This window comes from Lycium barbarum, chromosome 6 (assembly GCF_019175385.1).
Source record: "Lycium barbarum isolate Lr01 chromosome 6, ASM1917538v2, whole genome shotgun sequence".
In the NCBI taxonomy this organism is placed as follows: Eukaryota; Viridiplantae; Streptophyta; class Magnoliopsida; order Solanales; family Solanaceae; genus Lycium; species Lycium barbarum.
The window spans coordinates 12,072,767-12,092,802 of NC_083342.1; the positions used below are offsets into that span (position 1 = coordinate 12,072,767).

General features: G+C 36.6%; 1 protein-coding gene across 3 annotated transcripts; it reads left to right on the forward strand.

Moving 5' to 3' along the window:
• The first annotated feature begins 1,729 nt into the window (after positions 1-1,729).
• Positions 1,730-19,820, forward strand: LOC132600800 (NEDD8-activating enzyme E1 regulatory subunit AXR1-like). Of its 3 annotated transcripts, XM_060314191.1 has the most exons (16): positions 1,730-1,884; positions 6,694-6,866; positions 6,961-7,124; positions 8,031-8,141; positions 9,523-9,602; positions 12,773-12,923; positions 13,022-13,115; positions 14,421-14,509; positions 15,350-15,423; positions 15,516-15,678; positions 16,516-16,601; positions 16,776-16,817; positions 18,836-18,919; positions 19,009-19,189; positions 19,326-19,424; positions 19,503-19,820. In XM_060314191.1, the coding sequence occupies exons 1-15, from the start codon at positions 1,847-1,849 to the stop codon at positions 19,407-19,409; spliced, it is 1,614 nt and encodes a 537-aa protein (XP_060170174.1). In that variant the 5' UTR covers positions 1,730-1,846; the 3' UTR covers positions 19,410-19,424; positions 19,503-19,820. The 3 variants fall into 3 exon arrangements, with proteins under 3 accessions (XP_060170174.1, XP_060170175.1, XP_060170176.1); XM_060314192.1 differs by lacking the exon at positions 16,776-16,817; XM_060314193.1 differs by lacking the exons at positions 6,694-6,866; positions 6,961-7,124 and having other exon boundaries at positions 1,772-1,884.
• The last annotated feature ends 216 nt before the right edge of the window (positions 19,821-20,036 follow it).

A 20,036-nucleotide genomic window follows, 5' to 3' on the forward strand; every position in this document is an offset into this window, starting at 1 on the left:
AGAGTGAGAAATATACTGAAATACAATAAATATATATGGAAAATACAAGTGATATACATTAAGTACATCAAAAGAAATTGAATAAAATATATTTATATAAATACATATAATGGTTTCAAAAAAAAATATATGGAAACATTTATGATATTTGTGGGCTATAATGAGAAAAACAGTGATATAGAGGACTGAGTCGATGAAAAATATAGTGAAATACATATGATTAACCCCCCTAAAAAAGTGATGATCTACATTACAGTAAAATAGAGTGAGAAATATACTGAAATACAATAAATATATATGGAAAAATACAAGTGATATACAATGGGATGCAAATGAATAAACTTTGATTCAAATACAGTTAGAAAAAAAAAAAGGAATGCATGTGTAAAATTTACCGGGTGTATGTCATCTCTAAACATGCCTTCCATCAAAGCATCAAATTTCGGTCTTTCTTCAACAGTCCGCCAATTCAAGATTCTTGGAATTAAATTTTCCGACTTAATTGCAATATTGGATGGGACTTTTGAGCAAGATTCATACAGCCAAACTTGCATGGCAATTGACATTCCGTGAATCCTATAATATTGCTTGAAGTCGGCATATTTCTGACTAATGCTTGTAACCAACTCTTTGAAGGACTCTTTGCCCCAAGGATAATCAACATATCTCCCATCCTCTACAACGTCAAAATGTATCCTAGGTATGTTCGATCGAATAGGCTTACCGCAGAATACGAATGTATTTATAAAATACGATTGAACTATTACTGAATTATAGATCCCACCAATATTTGGACCATGGAAAAAATACTTAAAAGAAAGAAGGAGGTAAAGTAATATTCAATAAAAAAAAAAGTATTTCATCGAATTAAATCTAACATCAGGTTTTTCATCTTAATCTTCTCTCGAGTCGCCACAATAGGGATTCAGAAGAAACACCAAATCAGACGTAAAAGAACACGACACAATTAATATTGAGCACAAAAAGTTGCTAGCCAAATCTTATTTAGGTCTCTATTTCTATTCCTTCTACCAAAACAATCTACTTTACAATTATTTAAAAAAAAAAAAAAAAGAATGATCACAAGATTGTACACAATAGTAATGACGTGATTTAGTATATTTATTTTAGGATGGTAGTTTTAGAATTGTAGTCAGATAACAATTATTTATTTTATTCAAATCAAAGTCCTAGATATGTGGAATTTCTTTTTTATATATTACAATTATATCCACTATTAAACACTCTTTGACAACAAATCAAAAATTCTTTTCAAGCTTAATGCTAGTAAAAGTCTATATGAATAGTTAGTAACTTCACTCCAATGTCCGTAATATTAAGGTCAGTTAGAATTCAATTAGTGTTTGCATTACGTTAAATTCCTTTCTACTAAAAATTCTTCCTCCTAGTTAATATGTATTTTCAGTTGAGTCCTGTTCTTATTTGTTATTGAAAAAATTAATGTAAATAGTTTAACCCTTTAGGATACGTTATGTATGCCTTCATATTCCAAGTAGGATTTTATTTGATTGTGTAGTGGAAAGTTCATAACTAACCTCAAAATCCTAAATTTTACTTAATTCAAAATTAAATATTGATGGTGATTACAATTTTATCCTAACTTAACTTAAAATTGAAAGATATAAAAGTCGTTCAATATTTAAAGAATATTTTAATTAATCAACATTTATATTCATGCTTTTATAATAATATAGATTAAAAAAAAATACAATACTATTTTTTGTATTGGGTCTTCCCCCAATTCTTTCAAGGTTTCGCGTTAAATAATAATATATGCTCTTCAGAAAAATCCCAGTTACACTCTCTCTATATCAACTGTTCAACAATGGCGGAACCGAAAGTAAAATACGATCGTCAGCTCAGGTGAATTAATTACTCTATACTTTTCTTATATTTCCATTTGTAGCTCTTATTGCTCTTGCACTAAAATAAAAATTGATAGCTGAAATGAGAAAATGCCTCTGTTTTTTTAGGTTTGTGCAAAATCATATATATAAAAAAATATCAATTGATTATGACTCAATCCCAAACTAGTTGATGTTGGCTGGGTAATCTTCCATATCTAATCCACTCCCATTTTGTTCCAGCACTAAGTAGGCGTTTCGACATGCGATTTGAAACCATGAGATGAAATTAGCGTTTGGACGTGCATTTCATCTCATGGTTTCAAATCCCAAATCATCCAAAAAGGCATGATTTGGGTTTTCAAACGATGGTTTCAAAAAATTTAAATATAAAACTTGACCCATAAGTTTATATTTTGTAAAAAAAGATCCATAAGTTGGTAGATATTTTTAAACAATTACTCCCACCAACCATTTACCAACCTTTATTTATGTCCACCATGTGGGAGGATTATATTAAAGAGTAGTTACATTACTATTCATGTTAAATTTTCTTTTTTATTGAACTAAAGTTTGATCAATTGATGTTGTATTTTTAGAAAGGCCTTCTAGTAGCGTATTAATTTTGTTATGAACTATGACTTGCTCATTTGGTAAGATTGTATAAGAATTGAGAATATTTTAATAATTTTCACAACTTGTGAGGTTTTTATGTCTATAAGAAAAAATACAACTTAAGAAATTCAAATTGCATGTTCAAACATGGTTTCAAACCATGGTTTCAAACCATATCCAAACGGCTCCTAGATATATAGCACAACGGACGGAATGAGAAGAAATCCCTCGGATTTTCACCTAGGGGGTTCAAATATATGAAGAAGCCAAGGGGTTCAACATTACTGTATATACAAAAAATAATAATTTTAATTTCTGTTAAACTTTTTCTGCACCGAGGTTTTATGGTATATTTTACTTCTCTATAACAACATTTTACCTATAACAGTAACAACCAACTTTATAACAGTACGTCTCTTTGTAAAATTACCCCCATATAACAACTATTTTTTTTATTTGGTAATATAATAATTAACCATCTTTATAAAAATAGAATATCTATAATTTTCAATAATAAGTGTAGAGATTTTGATCACATTAGACGGAGATGACAGTCATACTTTCATAAACTCTTGAACGAAGAAGGGGACAGAGACATTGTGTTGGGAGATTTGGAGTACTCCGATAGGCGTCGCGACTTTGGATATTGTAGGAGTATAAAGGTTGAGGAGGTTAAGGGAGCTGTTCGTAGGATGCGCAGGGGAAGAGCGACCGGACCTGACAAGATCCCTGGGGAATTTTAGAAGAGTGCGGGCAAGGTAGGCTTGGAGTGGCTGACTGGGTTGTTTAATGTCATTTTCAAGACGGCAAAGATGCTCGAAGAATGGAGGTGGAGTACAATGATTCCCTTGTATAAGAACAAGGGCGACATTCAAAGCTGCAACAACTATAGAGGTATCAAAGTGTGGGAAAGGGTGGTGGAGATGAGGGTGAGGAGAGGTGTGTCTATTTCAGAGAACCAGTTTGGATTCATGCCGGGATGCTCGACTACAGGAGCCATTCATATTGTAAGGAGATTGGTGAAGCAGTATAGGGAGCGGAAGAGGGATTTGCACATGGTATTTATCGACCTAGAAAAGGCTTACGACAAAGTGCCAAGAGAGGTTCTATGGAGATGCTTGGAGGCTAAAGGTGTACCTGTGGTGTACATTAGAGCGATGAAGGACATGTATGATGGAGCCAAGACCAGGGTAAGGACAGTAGGAAGAGACTCGGAGCACTTCCCTGTTCTGATGGGGTTGCACCAGGGATCAACTCTTAGCCCATTTTTATTTGCCTTGGTGATGGATGGATTGACGTGACAAATACAAGGTGAGGTGCCTTGGTGTATGTTGTTCGCGGATGACATAGTCTTGATTGATGAGATTCATAGCGGAGTTAACGCTAAGCTGGAGGGTTGGAGACAGACGTTGGAGTCTAAAGGATTTAAGTTGAGTAGGACCAAGACAGAGTACTTGGAGTGCAAGTTCAATGGCGTACCATATGAGGCTGGCGAGGAAGTGAGGCTTGGTACCCAGGCCATCTAGAAGAAAGGAAGTTTTAAGTATCTTGGGTCCATTATTCAGGGAGATGGGGTGATCGACGATGATGTTTCACATCGTATTGGTGCAGGATGGATGAAATGGAGGCTCGCTTCTGGAGTGCTGTGTGACAAGAAAGTGCCATAAAAACTTAAAGACAAGTTCTACAAAGTGGTGGTTAGACTGACTTTGTTGTACGGGGCGGAGTGTTGGCCAGTCAAGAACTCTCACGTCTAGAAGATGAAAGTCGCGGAAATGCGAATGCTGCGGTGGATGTGTGGGCACACTAGGAAGGATAGGATTAAGAATGAAGATATCCGGGGCAAGGTGGGAGTGGCATTGGTGGAGGACAAGATGCGGGAAGCGAGGCTGAGATGGTTTGGACATGTGAAGAGGAGAGACACAGATGCCCCAGTGCGGAGGTGTGAGATGTTGGCTATGGACACTTTCAGGAGAGGTAGAGGTAGGCCAAAGAAGTATTGGGGAGAGGTGATTAGACAGGACATAGCGCAGTTTCAGCTTACCGAGGACATGATCTTAGATAGGAGGTTGTGGAGGACTCAGATTAGGATAGAAGGCTAGGAGGTAGTCTCGCTTATTTTTTTCATCCTAGTAGTTGTAGTTTGCTCATTCGTTTATTGCCATCTGATTTCTGCTTATATTGTTGGGTCGTGTACTTCGAGTATCTTATTTATATATGGTAGCTACTGTTTATCATAGCTCTCTCGCTTTTGTTGCTTCTCGTTTTCATATTGTTTTGTTATGCTTGTCCTTATCTGACCTTTTGTCTTGTTCTTGTTCTTTCTTGAGCCGAGGGTCTTTCGGAAACAACCTCCTCACCTTTCAAGGTGGGGGTAAGGTCTGCGTACACTCTGCCCTCCCCAGACCCCACATTGTGGGAATCTATTGGGTATGTTGTTGTTGTTGTAATGTTATATAAATATATATTTTCATCATTAAAAGATTTCTCTTCGTTATACAAAGTGTAATTAAGCTTAGGATTTGACAATTAAAAAATGAAAAATTAGATTTTATGCATCTTTTTTGCTGATAACAGCGAAATATTATTTAAATGTTAATGCTGTTATAGGTGTCTAACAACAATTCACTATAACAGCCAAAAAATTTCGAACCCAATAATGCCGTTATAGAAAGGTTTGACTGGATATTGGGATCCATTTTGTTCCAATAATAAATAATTTCAATTTTAAGACAAATTTGAGATTGAAGGGTAGCCTTGGAGTAATTGGTAAAGTTGCTGCCATGTGACTAGGAGGTCACGGGTTCAAGCCGTGGAAATAGCCTCTTGCAAAAATGTAGGGTAAGGCTGCGTACAATAGACGCTTGTGGTCCGACCCTTCCCTGGACCCCGCATAGCCGGAGCTTAGTGCACCGAGCTGCCCTTGGGTTTCTCTAAAGCTAGAGGTAGGTTCTCCAGTTTTTAAGTGTGAACCTAGTGTGGTAATTTAATGGAGAAGAGGGACGGGCATTATCCACGGATTTTTGAAGCCGGGAATAGCAGATTTCTCGGTTATTATAGAAAGAGAAAAAAGAAGAGATTATCTACTTACATGTTCGAGCTGTGGAAACAACCACTAATGCTTGCATTAGGGTATGCTATCTACATCATACCCCCTTGGGGCACGGCCTTTCCCGTGACCCTCCTACGCGGGCTTTGTGCACTTGGCTGCCCTTTTTTTTAGTTGTATATATTCTGGAGAAACTCCTAGTTTGTAGAGTAAGGTGATGTCAACTGTGTTAAGTAGATACATACTTAATGCTGTTATTTGGATTGCCAATTGGATTATAGAAAACATGTTCTTTTTTAGATTTTGAAGCTGTATATGTTGTTATATCTATTTATGGTTCATTTTGCGGGGAAGAACTTATTTCCCTAATATTGGGCGGTCATAAAGATTGATCATGTTTGTAACTGTCTTCTTATACCAAATTGAAATTGCAATTTAACCTTTCTCATACTTATATGGAAAATGCAGATGACTTATTGAATCTTCTTGGCTTGCTTTTGTTTTTTCTTTACTTTTCGTCCTTTGTTTTCCCTATGTTATGCTTAAGGTTAGGCAGGGTGTCAATTCTTGCATATTCATGTGGATTTGATCTAAATAATTCTTTGCTGGTCCTATGGAGGGCACTTAGGACTGAGATACACTGAGTCTTTAATATGCATAGAAATGGTATATAATGGACAGTCATTTTATTTGGGAATTATAAAACACCATAAATAATGATAGGAACTTGAAAACCACATAACTTGAGGCATATAAGGCAGACACAATGTACATGTATCACAAGCCACATATCATCTACTGTGTTAAGCATATGTTAACTATAGGACTTAAATTTATTCACGCACGCTTAGCGTAAAAATAGATACTCCCCAATTTATGTGATGCACTTTCTCTTTTAGTCTGTCCTGAAAAGAATGATGCCTTTAAATATTTAGTACGGAAAAGGTCCAAATATGCCATTAAAGTATTCGAAATTGAGCAGATATGCCCTTCGTTAATAGTTTAGCTCACATATGCCCTTACCGTTTAATAGTTGGTCAAAATATGCCCTTAATTTAATTGGAACCCACAATTAACCTAATTAGTTGATTAACATGCGAAAAAAGGGCCAAATATGCTGTTAAAGTATGCGAAATTGGAGATAATAATGTAGCTCTTTTGCAGGATATGGGGTGAGCAAGGACAAGCAGCGCTGGAGAAAGCCAGTATCTGCTTACTTAACTGTGGTCCAACTGGTTCCGAAACTTTGAAAAATCTTGTTCTTGGTGGGGTTGGAAGCATCACTGTTGTTGATGGTTCCAAGGTTGAAGTGGGTGATCTTGGAAATAATTTCATGGGTATGCTACATGGTTGTGTGTATGCGTGTGCACTACAGTTTTAGAAAACCTTGGCTTTACCATAGACTTATTTTTTCTCTCCTATCTCTGGTAGTTGATGAATCAAGTGTTGGAGAATCGAAGGCAAAGTGTGTGTGTGCATTTCTTCAAGAGTTAAATGATGCTGTTAATGCCAAGTTTATAGAAGATTGCCCGGAGGAACTAATTGAGACGAATCCATCATTCTTTTCTCAGTTTACCTTAATCATAGCTACACAGGTCACATGAATCATCTTGTACTCCTCATAAAAACATTTGACTTTGTCAGGATCCTGTGTATCCAATTTTTTTTAAAACTTAAGTTTCATTATCAGAAAAACTTCCTTATATTGTTTCCCTGCATATATATATATATATATATATATGTGTGTGTGTGTGTGTGTGTTTGTGTGTGTATGTTATATGTATATGCTATATGTATATGTATATGATGTATAAACACTCTCTCTCATATAGTCTATATAGTACACACCCAACTGTATCAATTTCTTTTTGTGTTTGTTTTGAGAGAACTTTTGTTACAGTGTCATGTTTGACTATTTAGTAGAATCTGCTTTGTCTGAATTCTGATTATGTTTATGACTGGAGGAATTCCAGTAACTCTATCTACTGTGTAGCATGTCAATTTTGACGAGTCTTGACAATTATGCCTCTTGACTAGCACTTTGTGAGTTACAATCATTTGAAGACACTTTTTATCTACTATATAGTGTGTTGGTTTTTGAGTGTCTCTGTACTTCCGAACTAGTACTTTGCAAGTTACAATGTTTCCAATTTTTCATTGCTCTGAAATATGTTGATTAGCATCATATTTGTCTTCTACACTCCTTTTTGAAAGAGGTAGGACCATGTTGATTTGAAAAAGCGAACAACTAGTTTTGGTATCTGCATAATTATGCTAGCAGGTCATCCAGTCTTTAACTGTGGAAGCAAGAACAACTCCCTTCCCCCCGTCCCAAAAAAAAAAAAAAAAAAAAAGAACAAAGGTTCAAACAAAGTAATGATTTGTTTCCTTTGCCATTTAGGTCAATTTAAATTCGTAATATGGCTAATTGTCTATCAGCAGATATCAGTGCAAGGGAATTTCTGATAATTTTGTCTTTTGCTTTGTCTTTTCTATTTCAGCTGGTTGAAGATTCCATGGTGAAATTGGATAGAATCTGTCGGGAGGCAAATATTATTTTAATATTTGCACGTTCCTATGGCCTCATGGGTCTTGTCAGGATCAGTGTGAAGGTAATCTTAATGCTGCTTTCTTGCTATTTCAGGACTGGTCTAACATTGAAATCCAGTTTTGATGGTCCAGACCAGTGACTACCATTATCATGGATTTTTTGTCAGGATCAATTTCATTGTGAGGAACTAACTTGAACCGAAACAACTGTCAAGTGATAGGAAGAGAGTGAAAGAATAAACGGAAAAGGGCCAAAATTACCCCTGAACTTTGGGAAATAGTTTATTTATACCCTTCATTATACTATTAGGCCAATTGTGCCCTTATTGTTATACTATTGGGCCAATTGTACCCTTACCGTTATACTATGGGCCAAATATGCCCTTAAGTTACACGGTCTGCCACGTGTCACAATCACAATGGCCCAACCCATTTCCCCCTATAATTACACCCGGATTAAATTATCACCGGATCCGACTCGCCACTTTATTTCACCCAACCCATTTTCGTTATTTCAAGATTTTTTGTTACAGGATTTTTAGTAAGACTAGCACATTATTGCAGGATTTTTTGTTGTCTTGTTATAATGTTCAAAACGGAGAGTAGAAATGAACAACTTTTTTGTTTTTCTATTATATTGTGTATAATGTTCACATTGAATTACATTTACCAGTAAAAAAACTTGTGAAATGAACTTCAATATTTCAAGTTGTAGTCCAAATTCTTTTGAGAACTTAAACAAACTTCAAATTTCAAATAAAGTTAACATTATTTTCATGTGAAGTTGTTAGAGAAACGGGCGCTTTAGATTTTGCTATAGGAAGCCGCAGACTTCAATTTCCAACATTTAAGTTGCATTCAGTCTCAGTAGAATGGATCGATTGGAAGATGAACATATTGATTTATTAACTTTGAATATTTGAAGCACAAAAGAGGCGCCTTGAATTTTCTTGGATCTATGAAAAAAATGGTGGCTTGTTGTTATGCTATTGAAGAATTACTCCAGGGATAGGGAAATACAGTTTCGGAAACTGCACAATTTTTTAGAGATAATCTGCAATTACACTTCTTTTTGGAAACTGTACAAAGCAGAGATTATAACGAAAATGGGTTGGGTGAAATAAAGTGACGGGTCAGATCAGGTGATAATTTAATCCGGGTGTAATTATAGGGGGAAATGAGTCGAGCCATTGTGATTGTGACACGTGGCAGACCGTGTAACTTAAGGGCATATTTGGCCCATAGTATAGCGGCAAGGGCACAATTGGCCCAATAGGATAACGAAGGGTATAAATAAACTATTTCCCAAAGTTCAGGGGTAATTTTGGCCCTTTTCCGAAGAATAAATGAGCAAAGAATTGACAATGAGTTCGTTTGATAAAGCTCTCAGCAAACATGATATATTTTCTGTGTGTTAACCAAAAATTTATCTTCTATCTGCAGGAACATACAGTAATTGAATCGAAGCCTGATCATTTTCTAGATGATCTTCGGCTTAATAACCCATGGCCAGAACTTAGGAGGTCGGCTGTTTCTTTGTGCTTTCCTTTATGCTTGACATGTTATAGTTCTACTTCTACAATGCATAATAGTCTGTTCACTTAGGAGCCGCTTGGACATGATTTGAAATCATGAGATGAAATCATGATGATTTGAAATTGAAGTTTTGTTTGGACATGCAATTTGGATTTCTTAAGTTGTATTTTTTCTTATAGACATAAAAACCCCACAAGTTGTGAAAACCATCAAAACTTTCCCAATTCTTATACAATCTTACCAAAGGAGCAAGTCATAGTTCCTAACAAAATTAATACGCTACTGGAATGCCTTTCTAAAAAATACAACATCAATTAATCAAACTTTAGTTCAATAAAATGGAAAATTGAACATGAGTTGTAGCGTAACTTTTCTTTAATATAATCCTCCCACATGGTTGGTAATAGTAGATTTGTTATATATATACTACCAACTTATAGATCTTTTAATATTTGATATAAATGGTTGGTAAAGATTGGTAAATATATCTACCAACTTATGGATGTATTTTTACAAAATATAAACATATGGGTCAACTTTTACATTTAAAAAGTTTGAAATCATGATTTGGAATCCCAAATCATGTCTTTTAGGATGATTTGGGATTTCATCTCATGAGATGAAATCGCATGTCCAAACGCTGATTTCATCTCATGAGATGAAATCGCATATCCAAACGCCTACTTAGCACCATCTCTTATTTTCATGCACCCTCGTTTCTTATGTTTCTTCGGATGATTTTGAGGACTGAGGAGTATATGCCAGGAAGCAGGGGCATATAGTTCTACTTCTACAATGGATAATAATCTGTTCACTTGGCACCATCTCTTATTTTCATGCACCCTCATTTCTTATGTTTCTTCGGATGATTTTGAGGACTGAGGAGTATATGCCAGGAATAGGGGCACCCCAGGGTGTAGCATAGTGGTCAATCAAGTGCATATAGACCTCTTAACCAAGATTCAAATCCCAGTAGAGATAAAAATTACTAGGTGATTCTTGTTTTCATTTGCCTAAGCCTTGGTGGGGAGACTTACCCGATTCTCGTGCTGGTGGGAGGTTGAGGTAGCGGTGAAATGATTGCGATGCACAACTTGGCCTGGACACCATCGTTGTCCAAAAAAAAAAAAAAGATATTCCATGGAGTAGAGGCTATAAGATTATCCTATTCTTCCAAGTTGCGGATGATATCACCATATTCTTGTCAGATCATAAAAGAAGCCTCTTCTTTTATGATCTGACAAGAACATGGTGATATCATCCACAACTTGGAAGAAAACAATAATGTTATAGACCCTCCTGGAATATCTATTTTACATTGCTCGGTAACGTCTAGTTTGTGGTGGGCTACGGCACTGGTTTGATCTTCAATGGGTTGATGCCAGGCACGGTCAAAGAAGTATTGGTTAGCTGGAGCTTTAGAGGGCGGAAGAGAAGATACAGGGCCTAGGGTGTTTCTCTACAAGCATTTATGTGGACTATTTGGAGAGAGAGAAATAGGAGAGCGTTTGATAGTATAGAGAAGGACTAGGTACACCTGAGGCATAGCCTTGTTTCCCTGATTCCCTTTTGGCGCATCCATGAGGTCCCTATAGGTATATAGAAGATTGGCTGTCGTTCATAGAAAATCATATCTTTTTGTTGGATTTTCTACTTTTTGGTATATTTCTGGTATGCGGGTGTTTGATGCCCTTTGTTTATAAGATCTTATTTCTTGATAAAAAAGGCTTCTTCTATGTCTTACCTATTCTTTACACTTTTTATGAGTTATAAATCCCATGAACATGATTATGCCAGGAAGTGTGTGTGTAGAATTTATCTCCCTTATTCCTGCAATGGCAGGATGCTCTTTTTAAGCTGACATTTAAATGTATCCAAAAGTGTCCAAAGAGACGATCTAGAGCCGTTACATTTTGAAATGACGTTCAACCTTGTGTTTTTGCATTACCTTTACTTTTTCTCTATGCTTAAGATCCCTTAGGGAGTTGCTAGCAAGATATTCCATTGATGTGACTACTTCTGTGAAGGAGAGAGTGCGACTTGGTCGTTTGTCAACTCTTTTTAGTAGAGAGTTTTGTGTCTTAGGTGCCTCTGGTATAGGAGAATAATTCTTTAAGTGGATAGCTTTTCCCCAAATGGATAGGAAAATGGCTGTTGTTCTTTAGGTGGAACTCTCATTTTCATAGTATGTTTCCCCTATAATGAATGGCAATGCTGTTATCTTTAGAGGAATGGATGACCTTGTTCTTAATTTGGTTTCTGCCAGCATTTTAACTTTGTCTAAAAAAGGGGGCAGCCGTGCACAAAGCATCCCGCGTTAGCAGGGTCTGGGGAAGGCTGCACCCCATGGGGTGTGATGTGGATAAGGAAGCATTATTGGCTGCTCCCACGGCCAACCTATACTTTGTCTATGTTTTGAAATGTCTGCCTTTTAATTTGAGATCAATTAAGTTTTCTTTCTCAAAAGCTTCGTTCTTCTAGATTATCTGTTCGTTCTTTCTCAGAATCTTCTTCTTGGGCTTCTTTTATTGGAATAAAAAAGGTTTCTGAGTTGAAGAATTTAGTTAATCTTCTAGTCATGGTTCAAGTACCAAACCGCTCACTGATGTTGGGAAGACTTTAGAAGCTTCAAAGCTTTGAGTTGTGTGCAATGTGTAAGATGAAAAATGATCAGATGCATTTGTTTTCACCTTCTTCCTTTGGGTAGTATAATTGGTTCTGTATTTTCCGGGAGGCTTGTGTTGCCAACACAAAAATTTGCAAGCTTGGTATCTATTCTTAGGTTATGTATGGATTTGGGTAAATTTTTCAGCATCTTTTGGTGTAAAGCCATTGCTGTATTACATCTTTTTAGATATGTCTTTGATGGGGATTGGAATTTCACTGATGTGAGTGTTTTACTGGGATGCATCCTGTGCTAAAAGAATACAGTATTTGAGGTATAACTTATACAGTATTAGATATGCAACAATTGAGAACACAAACCAAACGCTGGATTACTTAGTTCATAATTTTTGTACAATGATTATTTCATCTAATACACCAAATCGGACGATCCTATGCTCTTTCTCCTTATTAACAAATACATTTTCCCCCCATCAAGAGATGGCAAAGGATAGAGAAAGGAAGGGGCTGATTTCATACGTATCCCTTACAGGTTCACAGAAACTATTGATTTGAACACAACTGATGCTGTTGTACATAAGCACACGCCATATATTATTATCCTTGTTAAGATAGCAGAGGAATGGGCAAATACTCATGGTGGAAATCTTCCCTCGACCAGGGAAGAGAAAAGGCAATTCAAGGTTTATAAATATATTTTTATATTCTTCTAAAATTTCATCCTTAATTGTTCTATTTTGGTCCATGTAAGGTGATTTGATCAATTTCTTGAATGCCTTAGGATTTAATTAAGTCCAAGATGATCACAATGGATGAAGAGAACTATAAAGAAGCCATGGAAGCTTCATACAAGGTCTTTTCTCCACGAGGGATTGGTGAGTACTTTTGTGAATTGTGATATATTAGAAACTCATAATGTTATTGGTGGTGACTCTTATAGTCTGTTGAGTCTTTGGATGGAGTCTTAATGATTCAAATCCTGTTTTTTTTTTTTTTTGATAACCAATGATTCAAATCCTTGAAGGGGAGCCTTGGCGTAACTGGTAAAGTTGCTGCCATGTGACCAAGAGGTCACGGGTTCGAGCCGTGGAAACAGCCTCTTGCAGAAATGCAAGGTAAGACTGCGTACAATAGACCCTTGTGGTCCGGCCCTTCCCCGGACCCCGGGCATAGCGGGAGCTTAGTGCACCGGGCTGCCCTTTTAATGATTCAAATCCTGTTTTTAGTGGATAGTCGTTTCTTTTCACTGACATTGCACCCACATTAATAACAAAAATTCTCTTCAGTCCATCTGCTAAGTACTAACTCCCGTAGCTGAATAATATTTTCAAATATTGTTTTAGGTAGCCCTCAACGTGATGCCATGGGAACAATCTTATGCAGTTTCCAATAGATTTAAAAAATTTCATAGTAGAAGATAAAATTAAATATTTTCTACTATAAAATCTATTAAATCTCTTGGAAGCTGCATCGAATTAAGCCCATAACCAAAGCCTTGCAGTAGTCAATAATACATGATTTAATTTCTTTATAGAGAGTGTGATTATCGTTCTTCTGAATTAAAATCTCTGAAATTTCTTTGAAGCTGCATAACGCTTTTCATCTTTTGATTCCCATTTTTAAAAGTAATTAGGGATATTTCTCTTTGCCTATAGAATGAATGTATTCTCTTAACTGTGTATGAATCTAGAGTAACCGGGGGGGGGGGGGGGGGGTGCTGGAGAATGTGTCTATTAAAAATTAGTGGACTAGAATGGACTTTTTCTGTATCTACAGAAAACTCAATAGCTTCAAAGCAATAGTTAGATGTATCAAGATATATAAAAGCAAAGCAGCAAAGTAAAACCGACACAGAATTTTTATACTGGTTTGCGTACGGATGTGGTACCTACATCCAGTGCCCTTGAGCCACAAGGTTATATGATTGCTTCTCAGTTTTCAGTCAACTACAATTGTGGTTTTAGAACTCGTTCACCACCAATTTAGGATGAATTGTCTTAGTGTCTTATATTTTTGGAGTAAAGAGTCAGGAATTTACTTAAGAACTTATCTGGATACGAATACTCATGGAGTAAAAGAATTTATCTGGAAACTTGATATTATATTGGTTTCAATATAGTTAGGTGGAATCTTAATTTGGAACAGACATTGTATACTGACTTTTCTCTTTTGTCTACCAGGTCCAAACTTACAGAAGATTATTGATGACAGCTGTACAGAAGTTGATTCTAATTCATCTGATTTTTGGGTGATGGTAGCAGCCCTGAAGGTAACTTGCATTTTCTTGGAAGAAGCATAAATAGGAAGGAAGGGGAAAACAATTTATGGAATTATTGCAGCTTTAGTTAGCTGAATTAACCTGATTAATAGAAGAATTGATGAGTTGACAGCACTACTTAAAACATGATTTTGCCTGCTGATGTTTTGTTATTCTTGTCCATTTCTTTAGCTCTAAATAGAGAATTGACGTCTAAATCAGTCCATATAATTGATGGCTTTAAGTTGATTGTAAAGCGTCGAAGTACCAGTTCCTCACTTCCACTGGTTCTTCCCTTGGTGATCTGCTTGTACATATTTCAGTATCTTCATTTAAATCTTCCTTGTCTGCCCTTTCCTTTAAAAAGTGCAAGAGGGCAGGAGATGGAGGAAGAGCCTTCGCTGAGTTCTTCACCCGAGTAATGTTGCAACAATATAAAGGCCTAAGCTTTGGCTTTGTCCTCTATAGTGCTATGGTCCTTCTGACCTCTGTGTCTTGGTTGCTAGTCCGCATTTGCACAAAAAAATTTGAGTTGCAAAGCTGATTAGAGAAGTGTAGCTTAATTTGGGAACTAATTTGAGATTCCTTGAAAAATAATCTTCCCAATAGTCAATGTCATTCTTTTAATTGTTTTATATGCTTATTTGTATATTCATTATTCTTTTAGGATCCACAGGAAACTAGCACCTTGTCTTTCTTTATCTTACTTCAAATTTTCTTCTTTTTCTTTTCCAGCAACTAAATAATCATTGATAGCCTTTATCAAGCAGCCTACTTAAGTTCCCTTGATTGATATTTCCTTGCATTGGTTGAAATGGTGATCAATATGATTTATTGTTTTTTGCTTTCTAGGAATTCATAGCTAATGAAGGTGGTGGGGAGACACCTCTTGAGGGGTCGATACCAGATATGACATCATCAACTGAGTTAGTGGTTTAAGTTTCTCCACAACACACTAATTTTTTATTATAATTTATGAGACTTTGTTTATTGACTTGTACTGTTGACTCTATTGCAGATTGTATGTAAACCTGCAAAAAACCTACCAAGCCAAGGCCGAGGCTGATTTTCTTGTTATGGAGCAAAGAGTCAGGGATTTACTTAAGAAAATCGGTAGGGATCCAGCCAGCATCTCCAAGGCAAACATAAAGAGCTTCTCTAAAAATGCAAGGAAGCTTGCTGTAAGGGCATTTCACTTCCCCCCTTCCATTAGTTATGTTCATTCATCTAGAATTACTTATTTTTGCTACGTGAATATTCTTCCAGTTTGACAATTCAGAACACATTGTACTTCTTGCCATAGAAACCACCATATATTTGTTTGACTCTGATGAAGAGGAATTCGTCTGCTTTTAAGCTTGATGTTTTTGTGGTATGAGTTTGTGATCCTGTCTGTTTTTTCTCTTTTCTCAAAGCTCTTCTTGTCTCCAACCCCTTCTTCCAGTGGTAAAACTTTAGTTTCATTCTGAGGAGCCATCCAGAAAAGGCGTTAATTATTAAATGTGTCACCTTGTTTAGAACATGCCTTCTAGGTCCTTCACTACGGCTTTGAAGGGTGTGGATCCTGTCAGGCAGAGGGATGCTAGGTTGGAAACACACATTTCCTGGTCTTGCCCCTGTATTGATTCAGGCAGTTGTCTGAAAGTGCTCAATGGCTCAGAAGAAAAACTATATGCTTCACTGAGTGTCTTCAGCTACTCTGTGGGGGAAAGAATCTTAAAATCTCCTCCTACATGCATGATTTTGGTGACTGATTTTGTTGTTATGTTAGTGATATAATCTTACAGTAATGATACTTTATGTTAATATCAAGGGGGTGACTGTTGGAACCGAATTTTCAAGAAACTGTGCTGATATAATGGGTGAATGTTTTGATCCTTAAGATAACAACGATCCTTAAGATAACAATGATTCCCACCACTAATTGTCAGCAAACTCCATTTAAAATTTGAGATCATTAGTTCTGGAGGGATATTTTAGTTTCTGGTCATTGAAATTTTCTCTTTTCATTATGTTAGGTTTGCAGATATCGCGTCGTTGAGGATGAGTTCAACTCTCCTGCCCAACCAGAGTTACAGAAATATCTGACAGACGAGGATCATGGGTACGTAATTGCTTGCCATAGGAATATGGTTTGACATGGTCGAATCACTTCAAGTTGGCAACCTCATCTGTGATATTAATTGAAGTAGAGAGGGCTTCTTGGGATCATTTAAGCTCTTCGAACCCACGTGATCCTTTCATGATACTTTGATTGTTTTGTGATACCAAATAACAGGACTTTGCAAGAAGCCAACTCTCTTAAAGTACTTCCTGAGAAGTAAGTTTATCGAGCTAAAGCCCCCCTGCCATTTCGTGGTGGATTTTTTTTCTTCTGGATCCGTTTTCCAAGGGCTTCTAGTGAAGTAACATATGAACTTCCAAATGTTGAAATTTAGATTTTAAAGACATAATTTAGGTTATTACGTCCTTTCTGTTGAAGTAGGAGTATATCAAGTTCTTTAAATGAATCTCTCTTCAGGTGCCTGCGTACTTAAAAAAAAAAAAAAGGGCAGCCCGGTGCACTAAGCTCCCGCTATGCGCGGGGTCTGGGGAAGGGCCGGACCACAAGGGTCTATTGTACGCAGCCTTACCTTGCATTTCTGCAAGAGGTTGTTTCCACGGCTCGAACCCGTGTCCTCCTAGTCACATGGCAGCAACTTTACCAGTTACGCCAAGGCTCCCCTTCAGGTGCCTGCGTACTTGACTTGATGAAATGTAGTATTTAGTCTAGATGCCTCTATGTTATCAGATAACCAGGGTTTGATCTTTTTCTAACTATGGTTTGATTGAAAACTACTTTGCAAGTGCTGCTCATCTTTTGTTGAACAAGACATGTAGAGCAAAAAGGTAATAAGAGTCATAGGACTAACTGCCTAGTGATGCTAATCAAAGCGTTAGGGGAAGCTCAGAAGGAATAAAATAAGCATTGCCTTGTGAATGAGAGGTTGCTGATTCATACTACATAAAGTCTTCTTTGGTTGGATGACTATATTTAATTATGTAAGCATTAGGACGGAGTAACTTCTGAAGATCTACTTTGTTTGTTTTTGTTGGTTATGTTACACTTGTCTTAAATGTTCTTTGGAGATTGTGTATTTTCTAGTTATTTCGGTAGTCATGCTGATACTGCACTGGTGCACCACTTAATATTTGCTATAGTACCTTGTACTAAGAAGTGGTAAATCAATGGTTAATTGGGAAGAAAGTAAACGAAAAGAGAAAGTTCTTAAATACTTCTATCGATAGAACTGGAACTGCAGTTACTTAGCCATTTAGGTTTGACAAGAACTGGCACTACAACCATCTTGTTTTCAGCCAAAAGTAATTTGACAGTTAAATGTTTTGCTCTTCTTTGAGTATCAGACTTTAGAAAAATTCGGGATGTAATATCGTCCAAGCTTTGTTTGAATTGCTTTCCACCATGAAAGTAAAAATAGGATGTGGAAGCAGAGAAACACTGGCCACAGTTATGGTATTTGATGCTATGTAGAAATGATGATAGACACTCTGCCCTTGACGCAGTATAGGCGTTTGGATGCTGGAAACTGGTTTGTTGCGTCAACAGTTGCCTGTCTGATGTATCTGTTAGATCCTTTTCCATTAGTGGACTACCTTTGGCGTGTAACTAAGGGGAAAAAGAAACAAGAAATGAAGATAAAAATGAAGCTGATGGAGAGTTTGGCTTAAGATATTAATTGTTGTGGTAGAAAGGAGCTTCAGAATTTAAATCTCTCTTCCCACACTTCTCCTTTTCTTAATTTATGTTTCATATTGAATGAACTACATGTTGGCCAAAAGGGACTATTTCCTCATTTATTTTCTCCTGTTAATTTAAACCTAGTAATAAAGAAACTTCTAAGCTTCTGCTTCTCTGTCTGCTGATAGTTATTGACTTGAAAAACTTTCCAAGTGTATTCATCGTGCAGTATATTTATTTGTTCGTTTAGTTGAATTCTTGTAGACAGCAGATATTCTGTGATACTTTTCATTCTCTTTCTAAGTTATTGGCTTTGTGAATTGATGTTGTTCACACAAAATTGAGACATCTGCCAGAACGTTGGGCCCGTGCTCAGCACGGCATCCCTGTCTAGTAAGAGACCATATTGAACCTAAGTACCTAACACCAAAGATAAAGGATCATTTTTCGCTGAATGGATGCTCAAAGATTATCTTTTTGCTGAACTGTTAAAATTTTGCATTTGGATTCATATATGGTTGTTGATCTTTCAAAACATTAGGTATTTTGCATACATATTCTTCATTTGGAGCTTTTTTCTACCCCCTTTTTTATGGCAGTACTGCTGTGGGTCTTTATATTCTTCTTCGAGCAGCTGACCGGTTTGCTGCAAACTATAATAAATTTCCTGGCCAATTCGACAGGTAAAACCTGATGTTTTCTCATCCAAACATTTTATTTTTCAGGAAAAGTTATTTATGGCTGTCTGACCTTAAGAATTTTTTTTTGGTAGTGAGATGGATGAGGATATATCTCGGTTGAAAACTACGGCTGTTGGCTTACTCAATGACCTTGGTTGCAATAGCTCCGCCTTATCAGAGGACCTTATTAATGAGATGTGCCGGTATGGTGCTTCGGAGCTTCATGCAGTGGCTGCCTTCGTCGGAGGAGTTGCATCACAAGAAGTGATCAAGGTTTGGATCTCCTCCAAATGTTTGATCTTGAATCTTGTTTTTCATCAAAACTACTAGTTTATTGGACATATAGCTAATAGCTATGTGCCATAGGAGCGGTAAATTTAAAATATCTATTATGTTGTGTTCTCTGTAGCTCATCACGAGACAGTTCATTCCCATGTCCGGGACTTTCATCTTTAATGGCATTGATAACAAGTCCCAGCTGTTATTGCTATAATCCCTGAATTCACAGGCATGTCCTTTCTTTCACCTTTACGCTGCATTCTTAGGTTCACTGGAAATGATAGTTTTTGCTTTCACCCCTTGGCAGATTGCATTTCGTATGGCAGAACTCAGTTTTTGCGGGTTTTTCAATCCAACTTTATCTTCAGAAGAGTTATGCAGGAGCATGTGAAAAAAGAAAGTTGCCATTAGCAGTAAATTTAGGATCAGTGTAAGAGTTTTAACAAGAGAGTACCATCTCCAAATTTGCACAACAACATTATCCTTTTCAAGGGAGGAAAATGCTACTTTCAGCTGTCCTAGGAACATATATATGGTGAGAGTTTAACTTCTATACACTAATAGTTGATCTGATTGGAGTTTACTTCATTTCGACCCACAAATGAAAGCAGTTATTTTTTTCGCCTTTCGCCTTCTCAGTAAGCCCGTCAACCGGTTTAACCGGAACCGGAACCGGTTCCGGTTTACCGGTTTGAAACCCCAAACCGGAACCGATCCGGTTCAAACAGTCCAAAACCTTTTTTGTTTTTGTTTTTCGTATAGTATATATATATTATAGTATTTATTAGTATATTGTAGGTATATTTACATATGTTATATAAGTTTATAAGTAAAGTTTAAA

Coding starts and splice junctions, on each gene's coding strand:
- LOC132600800 (XM_060314191.1), top strand. CDS start 1,847: ATGGCGGAACCGAAAGTAAAATACGATCGTCAGCTCAG. Junction 16,602..16,775: donor CTGACAGACGAGGATCATGG/GTACGTAATTGC, acceptor ACCAAATAACAG/GACTTTGCAAGAAGCCAACT. Junction 19,190..19,325: donor CATCACAAGAAGTGATCAAG/GTTTGGATCTCC, acceptor TGTTCTCTGTAG/CTCATCACGAGACAGTTCAT.